This window comes from Monodon monoceros, unplaced genomic scaffold, assembly GCF_005190385.1.
Source record: "Monodon monoceros isolate NGI ecotype Baffin Bay Population unplaced genomic scaffold, NGI_Narwhal_1 Super_Scaffold_7, whole genome shotgun sequence".
In the NCBI taxonomy this organism is placed as follows: domain Eukaryota; kingdom Metazoa; phylum Chordata; class Mammalia; order Artiodactyla; family Monodontidae; genus Monodon; species Monodon monoceros.
In genome coordinates, this window is record NW_021703784.1 from 70334814 (window position 1) to 70359701 (window position 24888).

The window sequence follows — 24888 nt, forward strand, 5'->3', positions numbered from 1 at the left end:
AAGGGTGGGAAATTTTCTCAGGTTGCTTCATTGTTGAAACTCCAGTGCTTACAGAGTGCCCAACACATGGAAGTCGTCAGTGAATACTGAGTAAATGGATGAAGAAATGAGTGAATGAACGTTGCCATGGAGGATGGAATAGAGAGGTAGTTGCCTTCAAAGAGCTCACGGTCCCATGGAGGAAACAGACAAAAAGTTATTTCAGTATCATATGAAGACGGCGTCATGGGTGCCTAGAAGGGCATATAACTTGCCTGGCCCCTGGCAGGCGGGCTTTCCAGAGGAAGGACACAGATAGGGACAGGCACAGTGACATCGCCCAACTCCTCCAAACTCCTCCCTGGGGACAGACATACCTTAGTTCTTCCTGCCTCAGTCCACAGGGTGCCAGGAGATCATAATGGCTCAATGGCGACAAGGAAGGCAGAATGGGGTAGCGGCCAGGAGCCTGGGCTCTGGAAGGAAACTGCCTGGAGGGACTCCTCACTCTACTGAACACTGGATGAACCCGGACAGACCCTCCAACCTCCCTGGACCTTGGTCCTTTCTTCTATGAGATGGTGATAGCAAATAATACCGACTTCCTAGGGTAGCAGAGAGGATTGCATGAGATATAGGTTGTGATATTATGATTTATCAGAAATATATAATTCGTCATTCAGATGACCAAAATATATATCTCTCATATATATTTGGTCTTCAGCCACAGTTCCTAATTCAAAGCTCCCAAAGTCTTTGGAATTTCCTGAGCTACTAGAGCAGTGGGATCATATTTGGTCTCTTGTCCTTAGTTCCTGAAAATGTTTCAGGGAAGGTGACTTTTGGATCCCACCCAAGGGTGGGGGCTGGTTGCCAGGAGAACCAACCATGTGATTAGAGCACTGGAACTCTCCAGTCCCAGACCCGACCTCCAGGGAGAGGGGCTGGGGGTTGAATCATTCGCCAATGGCCAATGATTTAATCCACGATGTTTATGTAATAAAGCCTCCAGAAACATCCCAAAGGACGGGACCTGGAGAGCTTCCGGGTGAGCGCATGGAGAGGTGGGGAGAGTGGTGCTGGGAGAGGGTATGGGGGCTCCGCGCCCCTTGCCTTGCCCTACGCATCTCTTCCAACTGGATGGTCATCTATATCCTTTAATAGCCTTTTAAAATAAACTGGTAATCTAGTGACTAAAATGTTTCTCTGAGTTTTGTGAGCCTTTCTAGCACATTAATTGAACCTGAGGAGAGGGTTGTGGGAACCTCTGATATATAGCCAGTCGGTCAGAACTGCAGGTAACAACCTGGGCTTGCAACTGGCGTCTGAAGTAGAGGGCAGACTTGTGGGATTGAGCCCTTTACCTGTGGAATCTGATGCTATCTCCTGGGAGACAGTATCAGAAATAAGCTGAATTCTCAGATAACCTGCCGGTGCTACTGCACCTTTGCATACATGTGAAAGCATTTAGCACAGTGCCTGGCACAAGGTAGGCAATGTGCCAGGTCCAGCGGAGATGACCAATACTCCTCTTTGATTCTATTCTGGTTGTTGGCTTTTGGGGAGGAATGGGAGAGAAGGTTGGAATTAAACAAATCACGCTTATTACTGTAGCCTCTCTGCGGTGGCTTCATCCCATTTTCCAGAAGCAGCTCAAAGCAGGGCAGGGACCTTGTCTGTCATACTCACCACTATATCCCTAGCACCTAGTACAGCACCTGACACATAGTACATGCTCAATAAGCATTTGTTGAATGAATGCTTGTGTGATTACATTTATTTTCCTTGTGAGGATAAATGTTCATACTGTTGCAGTTTCCATTTGCAAATAAAGGACTGCAGGACCAGCGGGTTACATGACTTGTCCATAAACACACAGCCTGTGTGCAGAACAGCCAGACTCCAAGACCAGAGCCCATGCTCTTTCCTCCACACCATGCTACTCTCTGGATTCCTATACACGGTGTCCTATTTTCTGTGGATTTTTTTCTAGCCACTGGGGCCATCCCTGGTTGTAGAATCATCTCTGAATTCTATGACTCATATCTGAATCACAGAACTGTTTAATAGCTGAAAGGGACTTGCGCTGTCACCTCGACCTCTCACCCACTGTGGAAATTTCCTCTCCAGTGTCTATCCAGACAATACTTGAATACCTCCAGTGATGGAACACTCATTTTCTCCTGCATTATCAAGTTCGATGACTGGACTATTTTTAGAGTCAGAAAGAAAGTTCTGCATCCCGTGGGCCAACAGGCCTCTTTTAAATTTCTATGTATTGGATTTATGCCCTCTTCATAAGACACACACAGAATGAATATGCCGTCCCCTTCACAAGACAGCCTTTCAGATGTTTGCAGACAGCTCTTACATCCCTTTGGAGAAGTCTAGTCCTCAAGCTAGCTGTTTTGGGTCCCACAACGACACTGGTGCAGTGGCACCCATCCTAGCCCATCTCAACAGGCCGTCCTAAGTGTTTTGAGCAATGGCACCCCCTACTGGATAAGGTGAGAATTATACTGAAGGGCTCAATGCTCAGTGGGAGACTGGAGGAACTTCATCCGTAGCTGGGGCAACTGCTCATGGGGTGAAAAAACAACCACTTATTTTAAAGAGTCATGGCTTTAGAGTCACACCGAGTTGTTTTCCATGTCTGTCTTAAAGAGGGTCACTGAAGACTCGACACTCTAAGGTTCCTTGCCAATCATGAGGTTTCTGACAAGCTACAGGTTTGAGAGTTCAAAATTAGAATTCAGAATTGGTTATTTCTTAACAAAAAGGTTTGGAAAGGGAGATGTGAAAATGTGTGTAGTGTTACAGGATTATGGTGATTTTTCTTTTTCTCTTGTCGTTATTTTCTAATATTTCTACAATGGATATTTGTTATAAGGAGGGAAAAAAAACAATAAAAACTTTTATAAAAGGAAAAAACACAAAAAAGTTTCCCCCACCTTCCTTCCTTCATTCCTTCCAAGGCTGTTAATCCTGACTTGGGTATTTGGTCTACAACTGGACATGCTGCTTCTCCACGGGCAGGAGTGCCTTGGTAATGTTTCTGTGGCGAGAGCAATGGCCCGTGGTTCAAGTGTGGTCAACCAGACTCAAGCAGCACAATCTGACATTCACAGCCAGGCTTCTCCTCAGGGCTGTCAGGGATTTTCTCCACTTCGTCCACCCCACCCTTGGCTCATGCCACGGTCAGGCTGTGTTTCCTAATCTTACCTTTCAAAATCTGCCCAGCACACCGCCGGCCAGTGGTCATGTCCTGATCAAGCCTGGACTCCCCAGCTCTTCACCCTTCTCTCCACCCTCCCCGCACACCCTCAGCTGCCTCTTCTTCCCTCCAGATGAGTCTACAGCAGCTCCAAATGATAACAGGTCAGAAAGACATCAGGGATTAGAAAAACAAATCCTCATTGAAACGAAGACCTACAGACCAGCTGAGTCACTCCTCTAAAGCAAATTCACAGCCACCCAGGCTTTCCTCCAGCCCCAGTGCCATCCGGAGCTCTCTTCCTCCATTTGCCGCTCTGGGGGACCTGGTGCTGGGAAGACTCACCCGGCAGCCTCTCGCTGCAGCACATGTCCAGGGCCCCTCCCTCGGAGTCATCAGCAGTGTGGTTCTCTCTCTCTCTCACTCCTGCAGCAGAATGAAAAATGTGAGATGAGGCTGTTGAGCTGGGATCAAGACAAAACCCTGAGCAAAGAGGAAAAGCCTTTCTTTCTTGCACTGTGTCCCTTGGAATAACCCTGCCCCATTAGGGGGACCGGAGGAAAAGATCAACCTACAGAGGGGTCAAGCTGCAGAGGCAGAAGCAGAATTTTACAGGTGTCTTCCAGGTGGAATAACCACCAGCAACATCTTTAAAACCACCATCAGCACCATCATCTCTGCCACAGAAGGAGGGCTTACTACGTTCAAAGCACTTTACAAACTTTATCACACTGAATCTTCATCAGGGCCCCATGAATTAGGGATCATTCCACTGGCTCAGAGAAGTCAAGTAACCTGCCTCAGGTCACACAGCTCATTAGGGTAGAGCTGGGTACGAAATTACAGTCTAGGACTCCAGGCTCACACTTTCACTGCTGTGCCATTCTGCCTCCTAGTTCCTGTGGGTTTGAACCATGGGTGAGCAAGAGGGATCTGGGTAACATACGGTGTGTCCAGCTCCCCACATCTGCACATTCCCTGTGCCTCAGGCAGTAAAAAGTGGTATGCAAAACTCTTCTCTGGAAATAGCTAGAAAAAGTAGCTGTATATGTATATGCATTTTCTAAATGTTCTATTTCTTTTCGAACTCAGAAAACCCTCTTTCTAGCTCATCAGGGCACCTTCCAGGACTATGCTGGGGACTAGTTTTTCTCCTTTACCCAGTAAGCTGGGAAAAAGGTTGCTGGAGATTAGTCAGACCCCAGACAGTGTCTGCACTTTGACATATCCTGAGGGTAACTGCGTTGCTCTCAGGGCTTCCCCTGCTTTGGGAATAGCCTGCCGTGCAGGTGTGGGCTCCAGTGGCTCTGCCTGCCCTTCGTGTCTGACCCCTGGCAGTAGCTGACTGATCCAGGGCTGGACAAACCAACTAGGCTGGGCCAATCAGATCCTCTCCTCTGCACTTTTAAAATGCATTCTGGGGGCTGAATCACGGTAGCCACCATGTCCTGGAGAGAAGGTCCAAAAACATCTGCTGCCAAGGGTCTTGGAGCTACTTCATTCCGGCCCATCTTGAGTCTTGATTGGGCAAAATTTCTGTTAAGGCCATAAGATGCCCCAGTATCCTTCCAATAAATTCCAACATTTCAGCTCAAACCAACAGCATCTGATTTCTGAAATTGCCAACCAGAAGAAACTTTAATACAGCCCTGCTAGCATAATACTTCCAAGAAGTTCAAGAGGTCAGCTGCCTCTCCACCCACTAGTCCTGCAATCCTGCCTCTCGGACTGGTCCTGAGGCTGATTTCAGGCCCAGCTGCAGATCGGAATCAATGAAGGGCAGACAGGCCGGGTTAAGGATGGTGACCATTTTCATTCTGACATCTTCTGCTCTCAATTGGCAATTGTTTTATTTTTTCCTCACTCCAATTGGCAGGGTCTCTGAGAATCCCAAATCCCAGGGCCCAGCTCTCCTATGGAGAGAGGGCTGCTATCTTCAAGGCCCTTTAAATGTCTCCTGAGTCTCTCCACTTTTCTCCCTCTTCACCACCTACATCTTGGCCCAGGGCAGCATCTCTTGCCTAGATTACTGTGGCAGTCTTTTAACTGGTCTCTGGCATCCACTCAGCCTGGCCTCCAAAACATTCTCCATATGGCTCCAATACATACGGCTTCATAGGCTGTGCACTTTACAACCTGTACATCTGGATGGGGCAAGCCTGAGCTAGAACTTTTTCACAACTCAATGTTTATCATATAACTTTCCTTAAAAAATACTTGAATGGCATCCTACTACACTTGGAACAAAGGCAATGGCAACCTTTGACATGGTTTATCAGATCTTGAATGGTCTAACCCTTGTTCATCCCTCCAACTTTATTTCATGCCCCTTTCCCCTTTAACCTCTGCACTCTAGCTACACTGGGACAGGCTCTTTCCTTCATGATGCCTTTGCACGTGTTTTTCTCCCTGCCTGGAGAGCCCCCCACCACTCCCCGAGCTTTACTTCCCAGTACTTTTTTTTTTAAAAAAAAACATCTTTATTGGAGTATAATTGCTTTACAATGCTGTGTTAGTTTCTGCTTCATAACAAAGTGAATCAGCTATACATATACATCTATCCCCATATCTCCTTCCTCTTGCGTCTCCCTCCCACCCTCCCTATCCCACCCCTCTAGGTGGTCACAAAACACCCAGCTGATCTCCCTGTGCTATGCGGCTGCTTCCCACTAGCTATCTATTTTCTTCCCAGTACTTTTTACTCACAGCACTTGACAGAGTTTGAAATTTCATTTTAACTCAGGCCATTATTTGACTAACATTAGATTATAAGTGACACGAGGGCAGGGACCACCATTTCTGTTTCATTTACCATTGTATCTTGAAAGCCTCGCATAGTGCCTGGTTCACAGCAGGTGTTCAATAAATAAACAAACACTTGTTGAACAACTGAATGTTGCCCTGACCTTCTTGGAAAAACATCAGGAACCTCAAACATGGCCATCATCTGAGCTGCCTTTATGAAGGCATTCTTTTTTTTTTTTTTTTTTTTTGGCAGTACGCGGGCCTCTCACTGTCGTGGCCTCTCCCGTCGCGGAGCACAGGCTCCGGACGTGCAGGCTCAGCGGCCATGGCTCACGGGCCCAGCCGCTCCGCGGCACGTGGGATCCTCCCAGACTGGGGCACGAACTCATGTGCCCTGCATTGGCAGGCGGACTCTCAACCACTGCGCCACCAGGGAAGCCCTGAAGGCAGTCTTTGTGAAGTCACTTGGAACCTTCCTCCACAGCTACTGTCCACAGCAGGCCCAGAATCACACATCGGGAAGGCCTCTCATTCAGCAGAGGAGGAAACGGAGGCACAGAACAGAGGTCTGACTTGCCCCAGGTGATATATCGAGTGGGTGGCCAAGTAGATTGGGATGGAGAACACCTACCCCCTACCTCCAGATCTGAAGCTTTTTCTTTATTTATCTTGAAGAGCGCCCCAGCTGGAGGGCAGCCCCAAAGGCCTGGCCCCTAGCTCAGTGCAAAAAGGTAACTGAGGTATCCAGATACCTCTGGAGGGGGACCCATGTGTGACTCACAGCTGTAAGCCTCCCAGGCCCCAAGCCGTGTTCAGAATAGCTCAGCGCTGCATGTGTGCAGCGGACTCTATAAATAAGCTTCCTAGAAAATGACTAATTTCATAATCAGGAAAGCAGAAAGAGTAGCACCTCTCGTCTGTAGAGGAAAATGGAGCTAGAGCCTGCTCTCGGCCCTGCAGTTGAAGGACTCCAGGCAACCTCGCCAAAACCTGCATGTCTAGGCTGTTCAGGGGAGGGTTTTAATTAGATTTCCAAAGAGAAGAGCTCGTCCATTCAGGCTGAATGGAGAAGCCCAGTCTCTGGGAACTGCCCTCCTTCCTCCCTGCCAAGAGCAGAAATAGCTGCTTGCAGTGGATTACTGCAGGCTCCTTCTCTCCTCTTCTCCACTTCTACCAGCCGGGCAACAGGAGCAGAAAACTGGCCTGTGACAACAGGCAGCAACTTGCTGCGCTGGCCCCTCACTGCTGCTCTTAGAACCAGAGAACCCCAGACATAAAGGGACTTGGAGATCACCCTGCCTGTCCTTCCCTCACCGATGGAGAATATCTGGGAGGGAGGAGAACTTTTCCAAAGCCATTGCCCCATTCAACAAGCGTTTACTGAGCACCTCCTGTGAGTAAGGCACCAGGGCTATCCTAGGAACACAGTGGTGAACAAGCCAGGCCCTTCCCCCTCGAAGCTCCCAGTCTTCCAAGGGAGACACACAGGCAAACATGATCGTTCCCACACCTGCTTTAATAGGCTGCATGCACGTGATACCTTGGGGAGCTCAGCTTGGCTCGTGGTGAGGGGGCGGAGGGTGGATGTCTTCTGCAAGGGAAGATAGGACCTGGTTCTTAAAGGATGTTTCTAGATGGATGAGAGGGTCACAAAGGAAAGAATTCCTTCATAGTGCAAACAGCAAGAGCAAGAGCTGAGCATCTCGGAGGCCTGAGATGTACGGAATATTTGGCATTAACTGGAAGCAGGTTGGTCAGTGGGATGGGGAAGTGATGGAGGCCGGGCACCAGCAGAGGCACCTGAGCAGGAATCCTGTCCTCTTCCAGGTGACCATGGGGCTTCCTCTGAACCAAGATGTGCCACAGGCTCCCCCATCCCTGGGCTGAGGAGGTCTGTCATAGGAAGGGCGATCAGTGGCATGTGTTTGAGGAATAAACATTAGGCCCAGCTGGTGGCATCTGATCTGGTCCCAATCTACTCCTTTTTTGAAACTGGGGTGAAATTCACATAACCTAAAATTCACCATTTTAACCATTTTAAAACATACAATACATTCACAACGCCGTGTAACCACCACCATTACCTGGTTCCAGAAGAGTTTCATCACCCCGAAAGGAAACCCTGTACCCATTAAGAAGTCACTCCCATTCTCCCCTCCCTCAGCCTCTGGCAACCACTAATCTGTTTCCTGTCTCTCATAGATTTGCCTATTCTGCATATTTCATATAAACGGAATCATGCAAAAGGAGCCTTTTGGGTCTGGCTCCGTTCACTTAGCATAACATTTTCTAGGTTCATCCCAGTTGTAGCACGTATCAGTACTTAATTCTTTTTAACGGCTGGAAAATATTCTACTCCATGGATGAACTATATTTCATCCATTCATCAACTGATGGACACCTGGGTTGTTCCCACCTTTTGGCTACTGTGAGTAGTACTGCTATGAACCAAACTTCTCTTTTAAACTCTGCTCCCAACATGCTTACCACTTTGGGCAGTCCTCTCTCACCCTGGGCCCCTGAGGCCTCATCTATAAAGTCAGGTGGTAAGATCCTCCTTGAAGCTTGAACGTCGTCACCGTCATTTGTCCATTCGTGTGCGAAGGGAATGTGTACCTGGCTGGGTACTGGAGACCTGGCCTGGACCAGCCCACCTACCTTCCTGGAGCTCATGGCTGGTGGGGGAGACAGGACAGCTAACGCTGTGGCCTGGGAGAAGAGTGCTAACAGAGGCCTGTCGGGGATGGGCTGGGAGCACCTCACCTCTGCCTGGGTGGTGGAATGGTGGATGGGTGGGTGCTGTCAGGAGGCATCCCGGAGTGGATGCCAGCTTTGCCCAGGTCGTATGCAGAGAAATAGCTGACAGGTTTGGGGAGGGGGGCAGAGGAGCTTGCACCCTCTTCCCAGGTGGGTGAGGGGTGAGGAGGAACTGGGATGCTGAAGCCAGATTCCTGGGTGGGAGGCTGAGCCCCCAGGAACCTCCTGACCCAACCCCAGGCAGACATGCCCTCTACCTTGGGCTTCATGCTCCTGGGGCTCCCGGGGCCCTCTAGACACCCCGAACTGTCAACTCAGAGCCTCTGCCACCCTCCTGAAGCTCCGATCCCACCAGACATCCCTATTCTCTGAATTCAAACCTGTACACACCCACTTCTAGGCCTTTGTTTGTGCTGTTACCTCAGCCTGATGTTTCCTTTCCTCCTCCTGCCAAATCTTACTCATTTGCAGCGTTACCTCTTCCATGAAGCACCCCCTGATCTCCCGGGAAGAATCACGCTCTCCCATCCCTGGGCCACGCCCCCGCACCCCTGGCTCACACTCCTCTCTGCCTCTGACTTTGTTCTGCTGCTTAGTTAGCTGTCTGTGCACCTGTCTCCCCCACCAGGCAGCCAGTGACTTAGGAGCATCCCCACCCCCTCAGCCACCCCCTGCATCCCAGGTGTTCAGGGCCCGAGCCTGTTGATGTACACGTTAAAGGTCAAATGGAGGGCAGTGGCAGGGTCTCAGGGTTAATGGTTTTGGGGTTCTGGGAGGGCAGAATCTAGCCAGGAGCTTCCCAACCTCGAGAAGATGGCCAGACCATGGCCGGAAAGAGACCCATAATGCCATCCAGATTTTCATCAGCACGTTCAGTGTAGAGGGGCAGAGGACATTCTGGCTTCATGGAAAACCAGCTGACCACCTCATGCAAATGCGTCACGTGTCCCAAAGCAGGCAGGTGGAGAGGCCTCGCCCCTCCTCCCTGGGGCGGCGGCAGGGAAGCACACACACACACACACACACACACACACACACGCTTGCTCACCGCGCTCACTCATCGTCATCCCTACGGTGTCTGGATGGGGCAAGGCACCATCTGGGGCCAGGGCAGGAAGCCTTCTCAGCACAAAGCACATGGGAGATGTGAATGGAGGAGAGAGGCCGGCTTTAGAACATCCAAATAGGGAAACTGAGGCAAGAGAGGTTAAGTGACTTGCCTCAGGTCACACAAGGTGTGAACAATTGTTTTCAGGTAGTTAAAAATCCAGATTCCCTTTTGGGAGTTACCTCTCTCTTCCCCAGGTGCTCTGCTTGTCCCTTGCTACAGGGAGGGTCCAAGACCAGAGGTCATTCTGTGTCACACCCCAAAGCCTCTAACACGCAGCCTTCCTGCCTAAGTTAGTCAGTTTCTGTTGCTGGCAACCACAGAGCTCAGACTGATGCATGCCGCAAACTAGTGGAACAAACAGGCTCCGAGCCCAGGACTCCCAATGCTTAGTTCACTGCTATTTCCATCCTGCCAAGCTGCCTACCCTCCCTGCCCAGCTGTCCACTGTCCAGCCATCTGTCCCCACGTCTGAGCAGACTGCAAACTCAGAGTGTTCTGGATCCCAAACACAGGGTCTGAGTGTTCCCCGCTTGGGATGTGCCCAGATGAATGATGACTTCTCCAACTTGCTCTGTCGGTGGGAGACTGGGGCGTGGGCCTGGCAGGCACCCCAGGGAAGGGAAGATGGAAGGGTGCTGGAGAGGCCCAGCTTGCAAAGGGGTGGGGGTGCTTCGGCAACAGAGTTTTCCATCTTTCTTGTGAGTCCGATTCAGGGACTGGAACATTCATGTGTTCAGCTAGTGTTTACCAAACACCTACTATGTGCAGCCCACGGGGTGAGGCCCTGGGGATACAATGAAGTACACGCTCTCACGGCACAGTGGGGCAGTGCAGGTAAGCAAAAGGCAATGGAACACAGGTGGCCCATTTGATGGGAGAAATGCAGGGTGCTGTGGGGATGCTGGTGAGGCCCCCAGTGAGGCAGAGGAGTCAGGGAAGATTCCCAGGAAGGGATCTCTGATGAGACATGAAGGAGGAGTGGCGGTCAGAAGCTGTGGAGTGAGAGAGGAGCAGCTGGGGTGCGCCAGGCAGAAGGAGGGCCCATGAATGGGCCTGGAGTTGAGAGGAAGCAGGGTACACTCAAGGAATGGAAAGAAATTCAGTCTGACAAGGGCATGTGGGAACGGAGTACAGACAGGGAGATTTACCGAGGTGCTCACTTGTGATGTTATTTCTTCGTGTTTCCTCCTCCCTCCCCTTTTTCCCAGAGACATAAGGCAGACCTTAATTCTCACAACAGCCCTAGAAGGAACATACTATCATTACCTGTAGTTTCTAGATGAGAAAATAGAGATCCAGAGAAGTGCAGTGACCTGCCCAAGGCCACAACGCTAGTAATGACAGATCTGCTTCTCGCCGCCCATATTCCTCAGCTCTCTTCTCTTCTGGCTTTCAGCCTTCGTTGTTAACAACACTCTGAAAATAGGAAGAGAGTGAACACGAACGTAACAGCAGACTACAGCAGTTGTGTTATAGATGTTCTTTGAAAAATCCTCACCATAGGTCTTTGGGGCATCATCCCATTTTACAGATGAAGAAACTGAGGCTCAGGGGGTGAAGTGACTGTGCTAGACTCTCACAGTGGGTGAGTCAGTGAAGGAGCCTGAGGGAGACTCCAGTCCCCAGGGCTCTGAAGGAGCTCACTGCTGCGGGGCCATTACCTTGTGTGTCCTCCCCAGGAACAGAACGACAGGAAGTGCTGCCCTGGACCCCGACCTCAGGTTTCTCCACCTGAAGCAGCGGCCCCGGAAGCCCTCCTTGGGAGACTGGCTGGAGTGGAGAGTGTGCATGATGGTGGCAGCTGTGCTCCATTACTGGAGGAACAAATGTGCTCCATGGCCAAGGACCCAGCAGCCCTGGGCTCTAGTCCTAGGCCACTGTAGGACCTTGATCCAGTCATTTCCTCTAATCTGAGTGTCAGTAGCCACAAATGAAAATCAAAGGAATTGAATTTAATGACTTTTAAGGGCCTTTCCTTAAGGTCAAGTTTCAATTCTTGGGCTATCAAGGTTTGATGAGGCGGAGGTGGTGGAGTCGCAGTGAAGCAGCAGAGGGCGCTCCCAGCACCAGGGAAACAAGCCCTTGGTCCATGCAGCCTGGGGCAGAGGCTGCCCAACCCTCAAGTGGGGAAGGTGTTCCCACCCCAGCCAGTTACTCATGGAGGCTCAGCTCAGCTGTGTGGATCAGTATGTACTGAGGATAGTCCTATCCGTGTGGTGGACAGGAGCCCAGAGATGATCAATCAAACAGCGGGATTTCAGAGTTCAAAGGTCATCTGGTTTAACCATCTGCTCTGCAAGATTCTGAAAACATCCCCCTTCTGCTCCCTCTTTCTACACTCCCCATACTCCAGGTATACAGTTTAATTTACAAGGAGGAAACAATTACAAATGTGAAGGCGTGATCACACCTCTCAGGAGGGGGCTGTTCTGGTATTTCCATTCTGTTAGATGCTTGCTCCTACTTATGATACCTTGAAATGCACTTTTCCCTTCAGGCAAAAGCCCCCTTTTCCCTTCTCTGCTTGGAAAACTCTTTAAGACGCTTTCAAGACCCTGTTCAAATGTGACCCCTTCAGCAGAACCCTCCCTTAGGAAGAACTGGGTACCTGCCTTCTGTTCTCACACTCTATTCGGTGATCATCTATTGTTTTAAAAACTTATTTTATTTTTTCATTTTATTTTTGGCCATGCCACGTGGCATGCGGGATCTTAGTTCCCCGACCCGGGATCGAACCCGTGCCCCCTGCCATGGAAGTGCAGAGTCTTAACCACTGGCCTGCCAGGGAAGTCCCTCGGTGATTATCTTTGATGCCTGTATCCCCACCTCACATGGAGCTACCGGAACACAAACCTGTGGATTATAATCACGGCAGCCTCCTTATACTGAGTGCTGGATACCTTGCCAAGTGCTGTACATGTATTACATCACTCATCCTTCACCAAAACCCTATGAACTAAAACACCGTTAGCCCCCTCCTACACATGTGGAGATAAGGACTTGGAGAGACTGAGTCACTTGCTCAAGGTCACCCAGTTGGTAGGCTGCAGAAGCAGGCTTCAAACTCCGTTTGCCTCAACCCCAGGCCCAGGCTTTATTGAAACCACTAGGTGTGTGGCCTCTGATGTGGACGTTCCTGTTTCCTGTATTTAATACCCTATCTGGCAGCAGACAGATATTCAAGACCTCTTCTTGAAAAAATAAATGAAAAGTAAGCTAGGGTTTGAGCATTTATAAATGGCTCATTAAAAACGCCACAAAGCGCAGGCTTTGGGATTGGGCTGCCCGAGTCTGAATCAAGGCTCCCTCACTGGCTGCCTGATCTTGGACAAGATACTTGACTTCTCCGTGCCTCAGGTTCCTCATCTGTGAAATGAGGAAAGCAGTGTCTACACTTCAGAGGGTTCTTATGGAGATTAAATGAATTTTGATCCTCACATGAAGTTTTTACATGAGATGCATGCAAAATGCTTAGACAGGGCCCAGTAAGCTCCTAAAAATGCTGTCGTCTAGTGTGTCAGGCGTTGCCTGCTTCTCAGTTAATACAGGACTTCTCTCCCATAGGTGAGGTCCACGGAGGCTCTGGGATGAGTCTGGTGGTGTGCTAGTAAACTGGTTCTCAGACAAAAGAATCTTTTAAAATAAATAAAAAATTAAAAAGCCATGATTTGTGGCATTTGCTGATTTCCCGGGTGTAAATGCTCCCACCATGGCTGATTTCAAGCTATGAACGTGAAGGGTCATGCTGCCAGTCTTGGAGAAGATGAGGAGTTTTGCTCAAACTCTCTGTGCCTCAGTTTTCTCATCTGTAAAATGGACCTAACTCAAAATATTATAGGTACACAGTAGTAGTACCTAACTCAAAATATTATTGAGATGAGAAAACATAAAACTGTTATAATAAGAGTTCCTAGCACAGAGCGTACCATGTAAGTGGTAACTAATATTACTGTTAAGAAGAGTTTTCACAACACTCAGTCTCACTGCTGTTTGTCTGGCTCAGACACTGGCCCCATCCCAGCCCCTGGCTTTCCGCCTGATGCTCTGGCAGGCAGAGTCTCTGTCTTGGTCATCTGCCTTCTAGGACTGAGGCCTTGTCCACTCTTACAGCTCTGCCCCCTCCACTTGGGAGGGGGCACTGCTGGTTATACACCCACCCTGATCACAAATGATCTTGTGCTTCTGGTCTCTACCTGTCTCTGGTTTTAGCCCTAGACGTCCCTGATGCCAACCCTGGGCCTCGATGCCAGGGCTGCCTGTGCCTTGGTCTGGATCGTCCATGAAGATCCTGGCTGGCATCTGCTCTGCTCTTCGTCGCTTACAAATCCACTTCTCATAGGGCTTGTATGCACTTACAGAGGGGAGGGCTGGGGTACAGAGCTAGGTCTGCTCCCACCTGCAGCTAGGGAAACCCCTAGCTCCTGGCATACCTCCCTGGGGGGTCTAGTCCTCTATCAGGGCCTCACACTCAGCCTCTGATTTAACCCTTCTGTGCTCAGGTTGGGAAGATCCTGGCACTTCAGGGTTTGGTAAAAGAATCAGGCAAACAGTCAGAGGCAGGGCCTGGGAGGCAGAGGCTGTTTGGAAACTTTAGCTAGGTCTGAGGCACCTTTGCCAGAAGACAGAATAGAGTGTGAGCCAGGAAGCTGAATGGAATGGGAAAGAGGAAAAAAAAAAAAAAAGCAGAGGGGACCAGGAATCAAGGTTGAAAAGGGTCTGGAAACCTGGGGCCTGGGGTGGGCTGTCAACAGACTCTTCCGTCATTGGTGGAATGCCTCGAAACACAACAGACTGGCCATTCTGAGGCTGCATACCTTAAGGCAGCCACGGTCCTCTGCAAAAAAGCATGGATTTGGAGGCCAAGAGACACGGCTGAAAGGCTGTGCTCTGCCACCCTCTCCCCACGGGGCCCTGGACCAGTGTCCTAACTTCTCTGAGCCTCGGTTTCTTCCTCTGGGCCATGGAAGCAATAGGAGCTGCTGGCCGCAGGGTTGTGGTAATGACCAAGAAAGTGACTGAAGCGCACAAAGTATGAGGCGACCCAGGGCTGACATCCTCCTTGTCACCACAGCTGACCTGGCTTAAAGCTGCATCTCCTGGTGCCCTCTAAGTCAACCCGGCACGGGAGCCAGGCAGTGCCATCAGCTACAAAGCTCTGTCTCCTTTTTCCTCAGGCTCTGCCAGGTGTTCTGGAGCTAATGAGAACGACGCAGGAGAGACTAGCTTGAGGATGAGCAGGGACTCTCCGGGAGAACCATCCCCTCCCCTCTGGAGAGCCCCGGGCTGTTTCCAGGTCCCCAGGGTCAGACCCAGAGCCCTCAGGAAGGTGGGGCGCCAAGAACTGAAACCCGATGGTAGGATTCCCCAAATCCTCCTCGCCATGTGTATTGCCCCGCCTCCCAGCCACGCCCACTCTTGCTTCTCAGCTCTTGTTTCCCCCATTCCTCCTTCCTGGACAGGGCTCCCTGCTCTTCTCCTCCGAGATGTGGCCCCTGCTCCTCCAGGGCCTGCCTCAGCTCATGCCGCCTCCAGGAAGCCTCCCCGGGGAGTCTAGTGCACGTTGACCTCTCTTCTGGCTGAATTCTTCCCCCACCATTTTGATTTGTAACTCGGCACCTCAAAATGGACCACACTCCACCCTGGGCTGCACCCTCCCTCTCCTGTCCATAAACTTGGCTTCTGTGAGCTGCCCAGGCTGGGAGGGGGCAAGGGATGAGCCTCCTTCTATAACCCCCAAGACAGGGAGTCCAGTGCAGAGAAGGAGGGATGGAAGGCCAGGCAATGTACATCCAGCTCTTTCTGCACATTCAAGTTTGGAAGGAAGATGGGAAGGAGCGACTAAACAGAAGAAAAGAAGGTAGGAAGAAGTGAGTTAAAAGGAGTGAAAGGGGAGGGAAGGGCAGCTACGTGAGACTCAGGACCACAGTCACAAGAGGACAGATCAGGCCATGATCCAGGCTGCCTTGGATCATGCTTTAAGGCTCTCTATATATTTCCCGATTATGTAACTCTCTGGCTCAACAGACTCCTCTTTGAAAAACCCTTGGCACTCACCTCCTCCAGGCGGCCTCCCATGACTAACGCTACTCTTTTGCCCATCCCCTTGGCTCCCTGAGCTGTACTGCTTTGCACTCATCAATGCCCATCCATTTCCCATGATGCCAGGTCCTCTGGGGGAAGGGCTGGAGGTCTCTGCCTCACTGGCAGTGAGTTTAACGCTACATTTATCATCTGTAGTCAAAGATTACACTGTCTTTTTTCATCACCTTTCTTTGAACAATTTCAGACAGTATTTTGGGGATATATTTTGCACAGTTATTTTAGACCCAATCTGCCTCTAAGTAACCTTGAGACAAGACCTGCTGTAATCTTAGATCCGTGTCTTTACTATCAGGCTCGGTATGTTGGGCCTGCGAGGATCCCCAGATGACTAAGTCGTAGTCCCTGCCCTCAACCAGCTTGCCGTCTTGTGAGCAGAGTCAAATCTGTGCTAACTGTCAACAGAGGCTGTGTAACGCGAGTGCCTGGGAGGGCAAAAGGGAGAGTCTGGGAAGCTGGACAGGGAGGTGATGTCTGAGCATCTCAAGGACAAGCAGAGTTCACCAGACAGTGGGGAGGATGTTCCAGGTAGAGAACACTGCAGGGGCAAAGGCCAGGAGAAGTGAGAGGGCAAGGCGAGCTGGGAGAAGGCGGGTACCTCAGTGTGACTGGACAGCGGGCAGGTGAGGGGCCTCACATCACACGGCAGAGGGCTTCGCGCATCTGGCGAACACACACTGACTTTAACTCACAGCCCACTTTTCCTTAGTTAGATTAAGGCAGGGACCGTCATTCTAGTTGGCATCTAGAGATCTGTGTGTGTGTCAGGGAGGGTGAGGGTGCAACAACACAGATGAATCTCAAAAACTACTTTATGACACAAAAGACCGCATGCCACGAGTCAGACAGAAACGGCAACAACGGTTACCTCTGAGGGCAGGTACTGACTGGGAAGGAGAAAGAAGGAACTTTGCGGGATGATGGAAATGTTCCACATCTCAAGCCCGGTGATGGTTATTCAACTTCATACAATCGTTGAAACTCACTGAATGGAACGCTGAAGGTCTGTACATCTTCTCATTCGTAAAACAGACCTTAAAAATGCGTGTGAGCGTTCTTGCTTGTCACAATGACTGAAGGGTCCTCCTGGGAAATATTCAGGGGAGTGGCCAGGGATGCTGTCATAACAAAGAACTCCCCCACCCAAAGGCCAGCAGGGTCCCTGTTGAGAAACATTGCTGTAGGCCATGGGGAGCTACAAGGGGTTCAAAGAGCAGAAAGAACTGGCTACATCTGGGTTCTGGGAAGACGGGGCTTTTGAGGTGATGGAAGCCCACAAGGTCCAGGTATCTTGGGTGTGAAGTGACACAGAGGTGGACATATGACCTCCACTGCCACTCCTGGGCCTTATATTTGGCCAACTCCAGCCCACTGGCCCGAAGCTGCCCAGGCCCAGGAGGTGCCCTGGGATGTCCCTCTAAGGCATCCCAGAAGGAGGCCAGCTAAGGAAGTCAGAGGCGGCAAATGTAAGAGGGAAAAGGACACATCCTACCTCTGGCCTCCCTGCCTCACGATAAGCACCAGGGATGCTGACTGTGATCGCCTTCCTCTGAAATGCAGCCTCAAGGAGGCGGGGCGCCCTGGGAGACCGGAGTCACGGGAAGCAGGGCTGGATATTGCTGCTGCTGCTACCAAAAGCCATGCTCTGAAATCATGGGCAAAAGAAGAACACAGCCAACTTACACTAAAACGCTTGCCTGACCCCTTCCTTCAGGAAGCCTTCCCCGACCCCCACGCTGGGCAGGTGCCTCTGCTGTGTCCCCACAGCCCTCAGCTCATCACCAAAGCACAATTACTACCTAGGTGTGAATTCTGGCTCTGCCACTTACTTGCTGTGTGCTCCTGGCAAGTTACTTAAGCTCTCTGAGTCTATTTCCTTATCGATAAGCTGAGGATAATAAAAACCTTGTGCAATGAACTGTGATAAAGATTAGGTGAGATAACGTAGTAAGCACTCAGAAAAGTTAGTATTTCAGATTACTGTAGCGAGCATCAGTACAGACCACTGTTGCCCGGTTACTCTCTGGTGCCCCCAACGGACACACACAAGCTCCTTGTGGGCAAGGTCCTCATGGCGTGTGGATTTCCTGGAACAGTGAATACCTGCATGCATGAATGAATTCCATCCCTAAGATCTCTCCTGAGAGCTTTCTTTTCCCACTCACGATGCCTCTAAATCACAATAATTCTTCAGAAATGGAGGGTGGATTCATTTGTATTCTGTTCCCTTGTCTGTCTTCTCCCTCATGCCATGCAGAAACCTACACAAAATTTACTTAAAAAAATGAATGGGTTCTTCCTGGACCCTCCAGTCCTAAGACTTCACTTAGTGGTCTTTTTTGATGAGTACACAAAAATCCTACCCTGTGGTTCCTCACAAAATTAAATACACATTTATCATTTGATCCAGCAATTCCACTTCTAGGTATATACCCCAAATAACTGGAAGCAGGGGCTCAAGCAGATACCTGTATATCAACGTTCATAACAGCATTATTCCATCATTCACAATAGTCAAAAGGTGGAAGCAACCCAAGTGTCCATCAACAGATGAACGGATAAGCAAATGTGTTATATACGTACAAAGGACGTATACAACAGCCTTAAAAAGGAAGGAAATTCTGACACACACTACAACACGGATGAAGCTTGAAAACATTATGCTAAGTGAAATAAGCTAGACACAGGGCTTCCCTGGTGGCGCAGTGGTTGAGAATCCGCCTGCCAATGCGGGAGACACGGGTTTGAGCCCTGGTCTGGGAAGATCCCACATGCCACGGAGCAACTAAGCCCGTGTGCCACAACTACTGAGCCTGCGCTCTTAGAGCCTGCGAGCCACAGCTACTGAAGCCTGTGCTCCTAGAGCCCATGCTCCACAATGAGAAGCCACGGCAATGAGAAGCCCGCGCACTGCAACGAAGAGTAGCCACTGCTCACAACTAGAGAAAGCCCACACGAAGCAACGAAGACCCAACGCAGCCAAAAATAAATAAAGTCTTAAAAAAAAAAAAAAAGAAATAAGCTAGACACAAAAGGACAAATGGTATATGATTCCACTTACATGAGGTACCTAGAACATGTGAATTCATAGACAGAAAGTAGAAGAGAGGTTACCATTGGCTGGGGGGAGGGGAGAATGAAGGCGTTATTGTTTAATGGGTACAGAGTTTCAGTTCTGCAAGATGAGAAGAGCTCTGTGGGTAGATGCTGATGACGGCCACACAACAATGTGAATGTATTTAGTGCTATAGAACTATATACTTAAAACGGAAAAGCTGTGTGCTTGAAGATGTTCACTGCTATGTCCACCAATTAAGAAATGATTGAGTAAAGTATGGAAGCCATTGAGGATAGAAGAAGGTCATGTATGAGTACAGAAGTTACAGGGAAAATGTTAAGTGAAAAATGTTGGGTACAAAACTAGATGTGGACTCATTTCAACTATAAAAGATACAGATCTATAGAAGAAACAGAATGGGACATATAAAATCATCGTTCACCTTACAGTTGTTCTATAGTAGGCTGTGTTATTTTTACAGTGTAATTTATTTTTCAAAGGCTGGGTCACACTCTTAGGCAGATAATGAAATATACACTCTTTGGAGTCCACTTCAGACGGCCACATGCCACCCACCACTGAAGTCCACTGAATCGCTCCTGAGTGGCTTTCAGAGACTTGGGGGAGAAAGGGAACATTTCCACTCTTAAGAAAGACATATCAAAGCTTGGTATGTCTCTCTAATGACATCAACCAACCACCTCACCATGCAAAGGAAGGGCAATTTAGGGTCTGTATTCTGCTATCACAGTAACAGTAACCAGACTTGGCCAAGAACAGTTTATCCCCTACATTAGCTCAAAGTTAGGAATTCTCACCAAGATGCTTGCTCGCTTACAAATTGTGGATCCCCTGCATCTAGCTCGAGGAGATCCCTTCCCAACTCAGCACGCCGCACCCCAGGTATGGAAACTTGCGTCAAGGCTGCTTCAAGGGGGACACAGGAAGGAGGGTGGCTTTTATTCTATGTGCCGCAGCTGAGTGGGAAAAGCTTTCTTCTGTCTAAGAGTCTGGGGAATTCTGGAGCTTTGCCAGATATTGGTGGCCAAGGTGCTTGTCTCACATCTCACCAGATGCAAAAAAGATGGGGATGATATTGAAGAATGGGGGAAGACCTTATTGTCCGTAATGCCATGGTTTAAGGTAAGGAAGAGCTTTTTGGTGATGGTACTGTTCAAAAACTAAAAGGGTTTTTAGTTTTTTTCTTCAGCTGACCTGAGTTTCCAGTTCCTAGAGGTGAAAAAACATGCAGAATCAGATGGAATTTGGACCAGGGCACCTAAAGAGACTATGATTCTAAGAAGACTTAGACTACCCGTCAACTTGCCCTCTCAGAAGGTCCAGCCTAGTATCTGGCTCTGTCTGCTTGATGGAAGCATCCCATCTCCTCTGTGACAGGACCGCCTGTCTACCTCCCATCCACCAAATCATCTGAGTGCCACAGGGAGCCACAGGCCCGCACTGTGACAGTGGTCACTGTCCTCCAGGAAGACAACAGTGTGGGCCTACAGATTTCACAGACCATAGTGCTTAGTGCCATAGGGGCCCTAGAAGCCCAAGCCCTACCTCCTAGACGTGGGGAAACAGTTTGGGAGAGGGTAAGGACCTTGCCCCAGGTCACTTAATCATGAGTAAACTTCGGATTGAACACAGGTACTTACACACAGATAGCTGCGCTGACCCACACCGGTAAGAACATATTTCCTGGTGTGTGAGTTAAAATTTTTGGTAAAGGGTGCCATACATTTTGAAATGTTTACACATACCCTGTGTTCAACTGAATGCAGAGAAAAAGCTTTAAACGATTAACCATCTTCTGGAGTTTTTCCATTCGCATTTATAGATCCATTTAAACAATTAATTGGGTGCTTAAAGAATTTATACTTCTATAAATAGTTTTTCTTTCCCCACTGCCCTCTCTGCCATTTTTGGGAATCTGTCAAGTTATTGAAGATGATAATTCCTTGTCCTGCAAATATGGGCCTTTGTGCTAGAGATGAGTTTCTTTAAAATCTCTACAAGGGAAATGGCTGAGGGCATAAGAGTTGCACAAGGGAAAATTTGAAATGAAGCCAGAAGGTTGTATATTTGCACTGGAAAGGGGATGAGGGAAGACCAAAAAATGTTACCATTTTAATTGTTTTACAGTCATTTCGGGTATGTTTTACTATTTCGCCTTATCAACAGCCATACTGAACATACAGACGTGACTCAAATTTTCATCCTTGAATGACATCACAGATATTCAAATCATCTGAGCTTTATCATTTTGATCATACATAGCTTACTTATGCCCTTACTATGCTACATCTTTATTTAGTCCAAGATAGGAGGCTTCGTACATAAATGGTGGTTTCCAACATTCATTCATTAGACTATTTAGTGAGCCACTGCTGAGTGTCGGGCTTGGTTTTCTAGGCATGACGAACACAAGGAGAACAGGACTCCAGTTCTCTTGTACTCATTAACATCATACGATCTCTTATTCCTCAGGCCTGTAAGCACCTATGTGATCTGGGCCTGCCCCTCTCTCCTACCGTTTTCCTTTCCACCCTCCCTCTTGACCTATGTTTTACAGCCACACTTGCTGTTCCCTGAAAACACCAAGCTATTCTTACCCCCAGGGCCTTCGCACTTGCGGTCTCCTTTTCCCAGAATGCTCTTCCCCAAGGTCACTTCCTCACTTCATTCAGGTCTTTGTTCAAATACCACTTCCTTGAAGACAATTCTTTTTAAAGGTAAATCTCTTCCCCCACAGTCAACCCTCATCCTGCTTTATTTGTCTCCAGAGCATTGCTCACCTCTTGAAATGTTATAGTTTGCTTACGTTTTCTTTTCTGTCTCCCTTGGTAGAGCTCGGACAGGAAGTTCATCTTTTTCAGCAATGTATCCCTAGAGCCTAGAACAACCTCACATGTAACAGATGTTTCTATGTATTTGGATAATAAGTGAATGAATGAAGGAGGAAGGAAGCAACTGGCTCTGGACACTTTGGGGTGCTCGGTGAGCCAGCTTTGCAGGACTCATTCTGGTACCCTGTCAGATCATGGCCCTCACTCCTGAGCCTCCCCTTCCCCCTCCTGCTGGGCTCTGTCTGAGAATGGATGCCCAGCCACTCAGGCTCCAAACCTTGCCGTCACTTCTCATTCCTCCCTCCCTCCACTCCCACATCCACTCCGCTGCCAGTTCTGGTGACACTGTGGCCTCCTGCTTCAACTCCTCTTTCTCTTCATTCTTACAACCCCTCGCCCCCCATCTCCCCTATCCAAACCCTCCTTAACTCTTACCTATACCGCTGTCATTGTTTCCTACCTGGGCTCCCTGCCAGCAGGCTCTCCCCCTCCAATCTGTTCTCCATGGGGCAGCCAGAGTGAGTTTCCTAATGGCCATGTTTGATCATGTCTCTCCCCCACTCAGAAACTAAAGGCCGATGATCACGTGGCTTGGCACTCAAGGCTCCCAGCAACTGCCTCCACCTTCCTACCCAGGCTTCCTTCTCATGGCTCCTCTTTTAACCTTTTTGCCCAGTTGGAATGAATTGCTTTCCAGTTTCTACACACGTCCTAGAAGCCCCCACCGCCGGCTCTCTGCTCATGCTGTTTCCACTACTTATAATATTTTCCTCCTTCCTTCCATTGTACAAATCGTTTAGACCCAGCTCAAATGCTACCTCGCTTCTCCAAGAAGCCATTCCTCGCCTTCCAGAAGAATAAACCCCTCCTTCTCGCTTCTATCCAAGGGGTCATCTGTCTCTCTTTTCGGACAGGTTTCAGGAAAGGACAGGCAACGTGACATAGAAGAAAGAGTTCAGAATCTGGGGTCAAAAGCTCTGAGCTGGAGACACAGCTCTCTGGCTCTGAGACTTTTACAGTACAAATCCTTAGATAAGTTAAACTCTGAGTCTTAACTTCCGCATCTATAAAATGGGAATAATAATGCTATTGATATCATGGGTGTGTTATGAGGATTAAATATAAGTGACAGTGTGTAAGAAAAGCTTTGACTGTATATAAACTATCAAATTCAATCATCCTTAGGTGAGAAATAACTGATAAACAAAAGTGACTTCTCCCAGGGAACTTCATGGATGTCCTATGCTGGCTGAGCCCTAAGTCCAGGAATAGATCAGTGGAGGAGAGATTTTTTGAGGGAGAGGGACTTTCAGGATTCAAAATCTCATGTCCTTTGGCAATCTGAAGAAGGGAAGAAGTGGAGGGTGGACTTCCCTGGTGGTACAGTGGTTAAGAACCCGCCTGCCAATGCAGGGAACACGGGTTCCAGCCCTGGTCCGGGAAGATCCCACGTGCCACGGAGCAACTAAGCCCGTGAGCCACAACTACTGGGCCTGTGCTCTAGAGCCTGCAAGCCACAACTATTGAGCCCATGTGCCACAACTACTGAGCCCGCGTGCCACAACTACTGAGCCTGTGCTCTAGAGCCTGTGCTCTGCAACAAGAGAAGCCACCGCAATGAGAAGCCCGTGCACCATAACGAAGAGTAGCCCCCGCTCGCCATGACTAGAGAAAGCCCGCACAGCAACGAAGACCCAACACAGCCAAAATAATACGTAAATAAATAAATATAAATTAAAAAAAAAAGAAGTGGAAGGTATATCCATAAGGCTGGGGCCTTAATGATATTAACAGCTACCTATTCGGAGCTTTTTCTATGCCCCAGGCCCTGTGCTAAGTACCCTACATAAATGATTTCATCACAGAGTAAGAGAAGAGGAAAACTGTAAGTGCTCCCCCCCTTCCCCAGCCCCCCCCAACAGTTCAGACCTGAAAGATATCCTGACACCAATCCAATGATCTTATTTTTTGGAGAGATTGAGACCCAGAAAGATTATAAGCATTCACTGCAACTGTCCAGCCAGATCTCTTCACTCTGAGGGTGAGACCCATGGCACTGCAATAACCCACGGGCCACTGCTCATTATGAAGTCTATGTAAATGGTGCTTCTGGAGCACAACGCCATTTACAGGCACAAAAATGTGAGTGGTGGCCCCTGGAGTTATGCCAGCTGGTCACCCTGTGTCTGCTCCATGCCAGGTTGCTCACCCAAGAAGGAAGCTCTTGAGACAAGAGCCTCAGGCCCCTAGAGACTGAACACTGTCCTCCTTGCCAACTCCCCCATCCAACAGAGTCTTCTCAAAGATGACTGACTTTATCCATTCACCATCCAGCTTGCACTCCATCAACATACCTCTCGGGGCACCCTCTCTGCACCAGGCATCGGGTTCAGCTCTGGGGATACCCAGCTGCCTTTGAGGGAGCCTTGCCTGAGCCATCACCCGAGCCTGGTGAGGCTGTAGCTCAAGCTTCCCCAGCAGCTCTGTCAGCAACACCAAGAGGCCGCACTCAACAAACATCAAGGAGGGAGAGGTGGCCGGACAGGAAAGACTCAGAGACCTCTACAAAGGGATGATGAAGGGAGCCTGGTTGGATTAGAAGACCTAGGCCCTTAAGGAGGGGGGTAGAGTGAGGGGGAAGGCACACAGTCAGGTCAACGTGGGGGGAAAGGGGGATGACTCCTTGACCATGACATTACCTGGTCCAACTAAGGACACTGGTTCAGTGACTCCTGGGAGAACCAGGACTAACACCCTGGAATCTGATCTCCTGTCCAGGACTGCTTCATTCTCCCAAACTAAATCTCAAGATCTCCTTTGAGGCTGAAAGAGGCAAATTAAAGGCCAGCCTTTTTTTTTTTTTTTTTTTTAAACAGTAAGTATGGTAGGAAATGAATGGCACCTGATGCTCCAAAAGGGGGCAGGGCTGGAATTACAAAGACTTTCCTGACACACTCCGGTAAATTTTTGGGATCTGAGGTTTCAACAAGGATAAGGATGGAATTGTATAGGAGAGGACATGAGTATGAAAGCCAGGGATGCTAGATTCTAATGCAGGCTTTGCCAGTAACTC

The 24888-nt window shown here is 49.2% G+C and overlaps 1 protein-coding gene across 2 annotated transcripts in view; it reads right to left on the minus strand.

The window, feature by feature from the left end:
* PTPN5 (protein tyrosine phosphatase non-receptor type 5) overlaps positions 1-24888 on the minus strand; it is a 54552-nt gene that overhangs the window by 28760 nt on the left and 904 nt on the right. For both annotated transcript variants that reach the window (XM_029208226.1, XM_029208227.1), the window contains exon 2: positions 3539-3619. In XM_029208226.1, the coding sequence (XP_029064059.1) occupies positions 3539-3563 (25 nt within the window). In that variant the 5' untranslated portion in view covers positions 3564-3619. The remainder of the gene's footprint in view (positions 1-3538; positions 3620-24888) is intronic.